The 10,425-nt window shown below is 37.3% G+C and overlaps 1 protein-coding gene across 4 annotated transcripts in view; it reads right to left on the bottom strand.

Annotated features, from left to right (window-relative positions):
* Positions 1–345: 345 nt before the first annotated feature.
* Positions 346–10,425, bottom strand: part of LOC120628446 (optomotor-blind protein-like) — a 158,981-nt gene continuing 148,901 nt past the window's right edge. For 3 of the 4 annotated variants that reach the window (XM_039896822.1, XM_039896824.1, XM_039896825.1), the window contains 2 exons: positions 2,906–3,036; positions 346–2,063 (listed from right to left, as the gene is read on the bottom strand). In XM_039896822.1, coding sequence (XP_039752756.1) covers positions 1,489–2,063; positions 2,906–3,036 — 706 coding nt within the window. In that variant the 3' untranslated portion in view covers positions 346–1,488. The remainder of the gene's footprint in view (positions 2,064–2,905; positions 3,037–10,425) is intronic. The other variant, XM_039896823.1, reaches the window with a different exon arrangement.

Raw genomic sequence — 10,425 nt, 5'->3', positions numbered from 1 at the left:
AGAGCTTGTGACTATTTATGGATAGTTGACGTATCCTTTCACGCAAACACTTAAAACGATCACCTATGGTTTGAAGTACAATATCTAAACGGACGTTGTCGCGGGCAAAAGCTAGTATATTATATTAATATACATTATAGATAAACTCAAAGTGAACCGCGTGGAAGAAGTAAAATGGAGAAGTGGCAATAGCTCATAATAAATTGGGGACATAAATTTATTCTTCATCTTCGGGTTGCGGAAAAGAGCTGGAGATTAATAAAAAATAAAGTTTTATATAAATGTGAATAGGTGATTGCAAACCTTATAATATATTAAATTAAAAAAAAAGGTGACCAGTGAGTTTTGTGATTTGGTGATTTCAAATAATTGTAAGTAGGTATAACCTCAAAAGCAATGCAATTCATACAATTGTGTGAATTTCCATTATTAACCAAAAACTTTTACTCATTTATAAGAGCGCGTTGGAAGGATAAATATAGATAATATGTTATTAATATGGTATGGAAATATACTATTATAGCTGTGTTTACGATGGCTTAGACGTTAATATCTAAAATTTAAGGCGTAAGGATTAGAAAATATTAATTAGCCATATATTTTGATAATTAATAACGATTTCATACTAAACACAGATTGATGTGAAAAAGATGACTAGTTTTATAGACAGTTGCTGTTCATGCAATTTGTATCAAAAATATATATTTGCATATTAAAAATTGAAGTTACAGATGTTGTTTTCTACATTTTCCAATTTTGGGGTTTTATTGTCTCTATGTTTTAATCTATGTTTAGAGGGAAAGCGTTTTTGAAAAGCACTATCCGATAATGTTATTTGCGGATTCGTAGGATGTAATTTGTCTTCAAAGATAATGGTATCGTTACTGTTATTTATATGAATTTAACAACCAGATCCCACAATTAACTTGACCGGGTAGTACGAGTAGGTCACGTTCACCGCGTGATCGTCAACCACAAACATAAATGACGTCTAAACAACCATCTAGTGTAAGCTTAACTATTTACAAACATCATGATCTTAAGAGACGACCGTAACATCGAACAGGTTTTTGGAAAAAATTTGCGCCGAGAAAATTCGCAAGCAAATAATGTTAGACAATTTACTATTCATTGTAGGCAACAATAACTGCAATTTGAGGTGTAAACGTTTACTGTTCTTATAGAGAGTTGTCAAATTTAATGTGACAATATATTTTTTACATTAAGTCCGTTTATTATTGGATCACGACCCTGTACAATGAAATATCCTGGGTAATGTTCGCTCGGTAGAATAAACCGGAAGTAAAAACCTATAGTAGGATATTGTAAATGATGTAAATGGTAGGTATATTCAATGTTCCAACGGCCGTCTCCAAGATTATATCGACCCGAATAGAACTCGACAGAAAAACAAAATAGGAACGATACAAAACGACGCCCCGCCTTCGCGAGACTTGATATAAATACACTCTATATACACGTGGTCGGTCACTCCTGAGTCTCAACGTCCAAGCCGTTGACCATGCGCTCGATGCTTTTAAGATCGGACGCTGGGGGGGTCGCGGCTGAGGTTGTCGACGTCGGCGCGTCAGGAGGGGGGTCAGCCGATGCAGCTCTCGTGGGTGGAGAACCCACCCTCGGTCGCGCCGGAGATGAACTGAGACTTCTCGCTCTAGGAGCAACTTGTTCGAACGCCGATCCAAGCCCAGGAAGTGCGTAAGGTGCAAACCTATGCGTTTTACTCAACGAAGGCGCTGGTGCGGGTGCAGGTGGCGCGAGGGGGGGAGGCAACGAGTACTGCTGAAGTAATGGATGCAGGTTAAATAACAAACCTGGCGGCATTTGGTGAGGCGGGAAGAATGGTGGCGGGTAAAGTGAAGGCGGGTAGAGGTATGGTAGTAGGGGAGGTTGCACCGGCGGGCCTAAGGACACGTCAGGGGCTGGTGAGGGTCTCGAAGGGCCCGCAGGGGGTGAAGGGGCTCGCGCGGGTCCGGAGCATGATGAGTCCGAACCGGCTTCATCTGGGCCAGAGTCGGCACCACCTCCGCTCGAACTGAACCATGCTGTAAAAAAAAATATGCATGAGCTAGTTGCTACGTACGTCTCTACTTTACGTCCTTGAAACCTGGAGGTGCATAGGAATATAGAACTATCTAGAATCCAAATGGTTCTGATTAGAGGTTTACATTTTTTTCTAACCAGAATTATCTAAGCTGTAGTCACAGCATGTTTCAGGAGAAATTAGTAAAATACTTAGTCCAGACTACCAGGTACTTTACAGGAGTAATAAATATGGACATTTCTACAATCCATCTTGTTTGCGAGTTAATTCAAAGGAATGCACCGATTTTCAGTATAAGCTGGGGCGTAAAGAGTTTTATTTGTCCAAATTACTTCGCGCGTTTTCTTAATTTGAAACAAAGTTCCGTTAACCTTGACGGCAATTGGACGATTGGTCTCATTAATTTCCTTTTACATAGGCGGTGGGCGTTCAATTTGGTTGCCCTTGATTTGAAATAGTTAAGCTTGTTTATCAGCAGAATATGTTTTCTTTATAGTATCTAAATAAGATGAGGCGGAATTATTTTATAATAAAGTCTACTCGGTGATAATTTATAATGCCTTTCTCATTGAAGTCAAAAAGCTTGTAAATCTTATGAACTTAAAAATTTTCTGCAATATATTGACAATTATGGCACACTGTTAACGAGTTGTATAACTAAAGTGGCATAGGTCTTATAAAACTATTAGGAAGAACTGAGATAGGGTTTAAAAGCTAATGAAATGGCGACCTTGCTCTGAATGGTCATCCCTTACTAGATTAAAAGATGAAATCTCTTGACCTAAAAAGAACAAAGAATGACCACTAGTTTTCTTGACCTTAAAGATAACTTGGTATACTCACAGCTACTTGTGTGTTGCGTGGCAGGTGGCGGCGGACTGGAGGGACCCCCTACGTCCAGAGGGCGCTCGTCGTCGTCCTCACGCGCGTCCGACCGCGCCGTCAGCAATGCCTGCCTGCGGTACACGGACAGACTACTCGTGTTAATATAGTATAGATGCAATAGTGCAGTTCCAAATTCGAGTCACATAATGCTTATAATCGTCATCATTATTGAACAATTAGCGGCCCACTAAAGGGCACGGGTCTCCTTTGAGCATGTAAAGGGTTTGGTCGTTGTTGGCCAAGTGCGGTTTGGTAGACTTCACACAACCCTTGACAACATTATGGTTATAAGAATAGGATCCTTTCTGATATTTTCCTTGACCAATTCAAACAAGGGAAATTTTAATTGTTCAAATAAAAACCGAACATAGCTAAAAGTTAGAGGTGATCGATCGGGGATCAAACTTGTGTGTAACTCTGAACTCTGTTAATAAGAATTTCTTGACAGTCATAACGAAAACTCCTAACATTAAACTCCTTATAGCTTGACTCAAGCATTCAAAGGCATTCATTCATTCTTGTGCATTAAAAAGCCCCGCAAGCGGAGAAGCGGATGTTTTTTTGTTATAAATTGTGTAGTGTTGTTTTTATTTATATGATTAAGCAACCAAATTGTTTTTTAGTACTTAGTTAAAAGGACGAAGTGTAACTTGGACTACTTTTCACCTCGGAATTTGTAAAAAATACAATAATAAACGCGTATTTTGGTATATATATTATTGGTATTGGTTGAAAGGACGGAGTGTAACCTAGGCTACTTTTCTCCTGGGAATTTGTAAAAATACAATAATATACGTTTTTTGGTAAATATATTATTGGTATATATATACATATATACTTAGTTGAAAGGACGGAGAGTAACCAAGGCTACTTTTCCCCTTTGAAATTTGTAAAAAATACAATAATAAACTCGTTTTTTGGTATAGACATTTATACCAATAATATACATATACATATATTATTGGTATAAACGAGTCCCCTAGGAGTTTGTATAAAAACACTAATAAACGCGAGCGAAGAACGCGGGCAACAGCGAGTAACATAATAATTAGTAATTTTAATAAAAAAGTACCAGGACCTCATAACATTTCCGAGAACAGAATTACTATAATTAAACCAAACAAACTATCCTTCAAATGATATTAAACGCTTTAAAACGCCCCGGCCCCGAACTGAGGGGGTGTCAAACGGTTGACATTTCGGCCTAATGGGCTACGAACCTCGACCGCTAAAGGTTAATCATTTCCTAATGATAGTGCCGAAATATCGCCCTTTGCGAACGTGTCATGCGAAAATACCTTATTTTCAATGGAAGTTTTTTGAGAACGCAACGATCCGTCCGATCTTAAGACGTGCGTGGAAAGCAAATGCGAATTATTTTGTTAGGTTGTGATATCAAGGTTTATTTAAGGATAGGGTAATTTTTTTATTATGTTGGAACCCACTAACTTATGACGCAATTTTATCATTTTTATAAAAATTCTGAATCAAACCGCGGCCTTAGAGCTTTACCAACCAAGCTAAAGAGCCCAAAGATGCAATATACAAATTGACTTCATAACATGGATCTAATTATATCTAACTAAAATGAATTTGAATTCGATGCTAAGTGTTGCTCTGATTTTAGACGATAGGTTTGCACTTACCATCAGGTGTGTCATCTGTTTTGTCCGTTAATTATTACTATAAGAATACAAAAGCTGTATCTGTTACAAAAAAAAAATCCTCCTAATAAAAGATACCTGCATCCCTTCAGATACAACATGGCAATGGACGGCAAATCCAACACTCCACACCAACAATAGAGAAATGAGTAGCAATTAATTACCGCAGTAATCTCATACAACCGGTTGTAAAAGTGGCGTTAAAAGCATAAAAAGGGACAAAGGCATTGTCAGTGTAAAAAATAGAATAGGAAAATTTGTGAAAGTATGCGCTCATCCCCAACGCTGCCAATTATTTGCCTTCTGTCGCGCAGTCGGAAAACAAACTCTTTGCGGACCGCATTGTCCAAATATAGACGCACCATGAGTTTCGGAAAATCAAACAGGACCTAATATTAGCTGTTCTGACCTTCTTACTATTAGTGCAACTACGTTCAACAATTATTCATTATAAAGTTAACCTCCCTGCGGATGCGGAGCGAAACATGTGTAGAGGGTACATTGCCGAAGATCTGTGTGGTGTGGAGTATAAAGATAAAAAAAGTTATAAATTACACCAAACAGATTCTCGCGAAAAATTTTAAGCAAAATAAGCTTAATTTTCACAATTCTGATATTAAATAATACTTTTTTTTTGTTTTTTATATGAACAATTGACATACCAAGCAAATAAGCCATCAAACAAGCCGTCTAGCCATCTAGCCCCAAAGTAAGCGTAGGTTGTGTTATGGGTACCTACTAGGACAACTGATAAATATTTTTTTATGAATAATTTAGGTATTTGAATACTTATTATATATAGATAAAGATTTAGACACTGAAAAACATTCATGTTCATCACACAAACATTTTTCCAGTGTTGGGAATCGGATCGACAACCTCAGAAAGTAGGGTCGCTGCGCCAATCGGCCGTAAAAAAATAGTCCCACTTGCACGGCTAGCATGGGACATTATCTCAACAGGGCCTTAAAGGACAAGTGTTTGTGTTCTCTGCTTTATCTCTGAGCATAAGCGCACGAGGGGAAAGTCCAACTAATATACGTATTATATATACCTACTTCTTTTAACTATTTCAGTGTTTTGGCAGGTGGACAATTAAATTTTATCCCTTGACAGTGGATATACTCAGCGAATAACAACTAACGAATAAAAAGAATCCTATGTCTGTCTCCAGGACCTTACGTCTATAAAATACTTTTTTTACAATACAAGTTGTAAAGGTATTTCTTTTGTACAAGGACAATCCCAATCAAATCAAGAAGTGTGGTATATACTTGTCCCTAAATACGGTCTTCTTCTAGCAAAACCGACGCCCCTGATTATCCGGGGTTCCGTACTAAATTCATTTTATTAACTCGTCTCATCGCTGATAGAATTTAATTTGTGGTACCCCTTAAATTGCAGGGTTGACACTTTTTAAACAATTTTTTATTATTACTAATGGCTCGATTTAATTTAAGAGTAGGCTAGGCCTATGTTAGGCTTTTAGGGTTCAGTTTGTCTTATTCAACAAAGCCGGTGGCTGCACGGGACGCTACCTTTTCAGCTTTGCCGTCTGTTGTGGTTTTAAAAATATTAACTTTTTTTTAAAGTATGGTAAAATATATTTCTTGATCGTACTCATACTTTTTGATGTTTGTGTGTTTGTACTTACAGTCATATTAAGTGATTTAACATTCAGTAAAGACGTCCACTATCAGCCTTATAACGTTCAACAGTTGCTCTCATATGAGAGGAGTTTAAAACATAGACTCGCCACGCTTCTCCAATGCGGGCTAAATAACTACACACCTACATCCGTTACAACTCCTCTAAAAGTTAGCCCTTCACTGCAGTATCTCCTAATGATAAGTGCTATGTAAGTGATGATTCAGTTTAATATGGTGGACGCATCATCGTACTGGAATGCTAAATCGCTTGTAGGCGTGTCTGTGTCTAAAGAGTGATAACTAGCAAGGCCAGATCAGAGAAACACATGGTAATTATAAGTTCACATATTGCCGGAGGTCGAACAGGGCCTTCCTACTCACTACCAGAGTCAAAAAGCTACAGACAAATCTATTTCTTTAAGATCAGTTCATCCAGATATACGAGGTTACAGCACATCTAACATGTGGACTAACAGTGGATGTGACATGCAAAAAATAGCCACTTAACTAATAAAAATAAAATTGAAACGGATGTATCGAGTTTGGTACCTACCTATCAAATTAAAGGTCTCATGGCAAAAATTCTAAAAAGTACGTAGTGCAAGTACAAAATACGCTACATAAATTCTGTTCCTTGGTGGTAAGTAAAGTTTTCGAACTTTATCTCGTTTTACTTTCGATTCTAATACTTAGAGGCCTTACTGTGTACGGTTGTAGATAAATTTAAAATAGCCAAAGAAATATATCTTTTGTACTAAATAACTGTCTCGTACATGTTTGAATCCAGATGGCTTGCGGAATACCAATGAGGAAAATGTTGATTAACTTTCTTCACTTATGTAATTTTAGGTTGAGTAAAAAATTTAACTTCGTATGATTTTAAAGATAACTGACAAGTTGCAATCACGATCTAGCGACAGTAATTTCTGGCATAAATTACGACTCTCCTTATTTGGATGACTATGTCCATTAATGGAAGTATAGTATTAAATTATGTTTAATTGCAGTTGGTTTTGTGAGAGATTGGTAAAATATTGGGTGTAATTTTTGACGGCTCGTTTATTATAATTGATTTTTTACTTTCCGTTATTAAATAATTACTTGAAATAACTGCATAAGGAAATGTTTAATTGCTATTAAATTATCACGAATACCTGTTTATTTCAGAATTGTTGGTGTTGTTGATAGTGATTTATAACATTGTAAAATTGACATTCATTAATTATATATTTTAAAATATGTAAATTAATATGAAACGACGATACATATTCAATTACTATTGATTACTGTACTACGAATCGTTTCGATACTAATTTAAGGATTTTTAATTAGAACAGTTTCTGTGTGTTCTTTCATTCTACCAGTTTCTAGCATCTTACCGAAACGCTAAATAGCTTGGTGGCTTTTGTCGGGAGCGTGATAACTAGACCTTTTAATCCTCCTCTCAATTCATTAACGTCCCACTTCTGAGCCCAGACCTTCTCATGAATGATGGTTTAAATCTTGCTTTATAGTTCACTAAATCTGAGATATGTTAGACACAGACTCACTTAGAACGGGGATTGATGAGATACAGTTAGAACGGGGTTTCGGACAAAGCCAATCTCTGAACAGCCAATAATTAAGTTTTGTTAGAATAATACAAAAAAATAATTTTAAATTCGTGCCAACCCTAAGTTAAACTGCGCGCATTAGGGTGTTCACGTTACAATGTAAACTCGCAGCGCAGGGGTGGCCGCCTTGTAATTTTACCAAATTTTTACCCCCAAAAAAAACCGGCACAGCTAGTTCGGGAAACCCCTCGTTTATTGAATCTCTCGGAAGAAAGTCTGTTGAAGAGCTGTTCAGACGATTGTCGCGTTTGTAAGATCTTTGAGAGTTTTAACGTTTGTTGTGATAAGTCTATAATTCGGATACTCCATTCAAAACTTCGCGTTTAGAAGTTATATGCCCGTCAACTCGAATTTTAGAAGCGTGGTGTGTCACAAGTTCTATGTCCGTCCTATGGCCGAATGCGGATTAGTCGACTTAACACGCTTTTCTTGTTATGAAGAAATCCCAAACATGCTGCTTGCTTCACAATTTTGCCCTTCACTAAAGCAAGCGATATTTATTAGTTAAATTAAAAACGCACAAAACTTCGAAACGTAAGAGGTGATCGAAAGCGGACCCCCTCCGTTTTGAAGTATTAACCACGGGGCAATGGCGGCATTTGTACTGCAGTACCACACCACATGTAGGTCTCTAAGCTAGTGCTGGGATTATGACTCTATCAGACACACGAAATTTTCGACACGTAAAGACATTTTTATTTGCATTATTGTTAGTTTGTAGCTGTTGTATACTCGTTAATATAACAAAACCATAAGTCTTTCATGGTAGGCATTCAAATGTTTTATTTGCAGGTGTAAAAATGCCACACGTTTCGTTCTGAACACACAAAGAGAACGAAGCTAAATAAGAGCTTAGAGCACTAAGAAAATAAAGTAACACTCGCGACGTTCTCGCGTGACATTAAACGTGTCAGAACTCGAGAGTCGAGTGAGGCAAACTCAATTAGGTACAACACTAATTAGCCGAGCAGCGAGCTTCAAAGCTGACCTTTATACAGCATATACAGACATGCCAACTTCCGATTATAATTTAAGGCAGCTTTTACGTACCTACTAAAATTTACGTCGAGTGTATCGGAAGGCGAAAAACTAATCGTAGTAAAGAAATGGATTTCGCGATTCCGATGTAATAAATTCACGCCACCCTGTTTTGGGATGTTTGGCAAGTCGGCCGGTCTGGTCGTGGTTTAATATTTTAAAATTCGTTGACTGCCTTGTTGATCGAATCAGTGGCATGCACAGGGTTTTTGACCAGAATAAGCATAAAGAAGGAATATGGCACGAAATAGCAAAAATTCTTTATACATGCCTCATAAAGGAGAAGAAGGGAACCAACATTTTACGGCAGGCAATGCTTTTGGACATGTGTGAAGTGCACGCCACTGGATGTAATGGTTTAGATACTTTGATTACAAACCATAAGGTTCTTGGCTTGATTCCCTGGTCTCAGTATATACTGACAATAAATTCTTATTACCAGTCCGAGTAAGGAAATTTGCGATGTCGCTACGTACCACAGAGACCTGTGTCCAGCTGTATAGGGAATATAGGCTTGGGATGATGATGATTAGATGGAGTAAAACAATATGGAGTGCCAGCTGGTCGCCACCCAACGTGCTGGCACGTCTGCAGATGACGAAGAATGCAAAATTCCGCAAAGCAAGACACAAAGGGAATGTTGAGTATTCGCGACATGTCTCGGGCTTTTCACAATGCTCGTGTTTGTCAAAACGCTCACGTTTCCCGCGCTTCCGCTCGGCGGCCATTTTGAAAAGATGAGCTTCCGGCGTCCGGTGGCGTACGGCCTGTAATTCGGAGGCTGCGGCCGTCCGTTCCGGTGCAAAATGTTGTGTAAGCGAATTAAAGATGCTTTCCTGCATCCCTTTAAACACTAATGGGACTTCCGAAGGGACATAGAGCTTTTGCGATGTTACCGTTTTATTTGTGTTTGTTATTTATTTTGCTCCTGCTCTTAATTTTGTTGCCTCCGCTTAAGGCTATCTATCGATTTTTTAATCTATAAGAGTTTTCAAAACAACACAAACGTATTCCAATTTGGAATTCATACTTAGGTCATTGTTAATGTATGAATGGAACTTAACAGAAATTTATAATGCGCTTAAATGTAAAGAAACCCTAAATACTTAAAGTCAATTATTTCCTTACTTGTCTTTTAATGCAAATAATCTTTTTGTTACTTTTTAGTGTAAAGTTTATTTTCAAACTGCTAAGATAGTAATAAAAATGCATTTACCTACATAAAGATTATCTCTTTTTATTTTGTGCTTTTAAAACAAACTTTACACTAAAAAGTACCTCGTGCAAAGATTGTTAACATAATGTTATGTTAACAATCTTAAATAAAGACAAGTTAGAAAAAAATGGAGGGTATCTGCTTCCTATAAATCCTTAATCTTACCTATGTACATTTTTCATAGTTCTTGGAATCAAGATATAGGTACATCTAATACAAAATACTAAATTTTAATAGCTTTATCTGACCTGAAAAAATAAGTAAAACAGCTATGTTTAACATGTTTACTAAACACATA

Source organism: Pararge aegeria, chromosome 12 (genome assembly GCF_905163445.1).
Source record: "Pararge aegeria chromosome 12, ilParAegt1.1, whole genome shotgun sequence".
Taxonomy (NCBI): Eukaryota; Metazoa; Arthropoda; class Insecta; order Lepidoptera; family Nymphalidae; genus Pararge; species Pararge aegeria.
The sequence above is the reverse complement of the archived record's forward strand: the minus strand, read 5'-3'. Positions and strand labels throughout refer to the sequence as shown.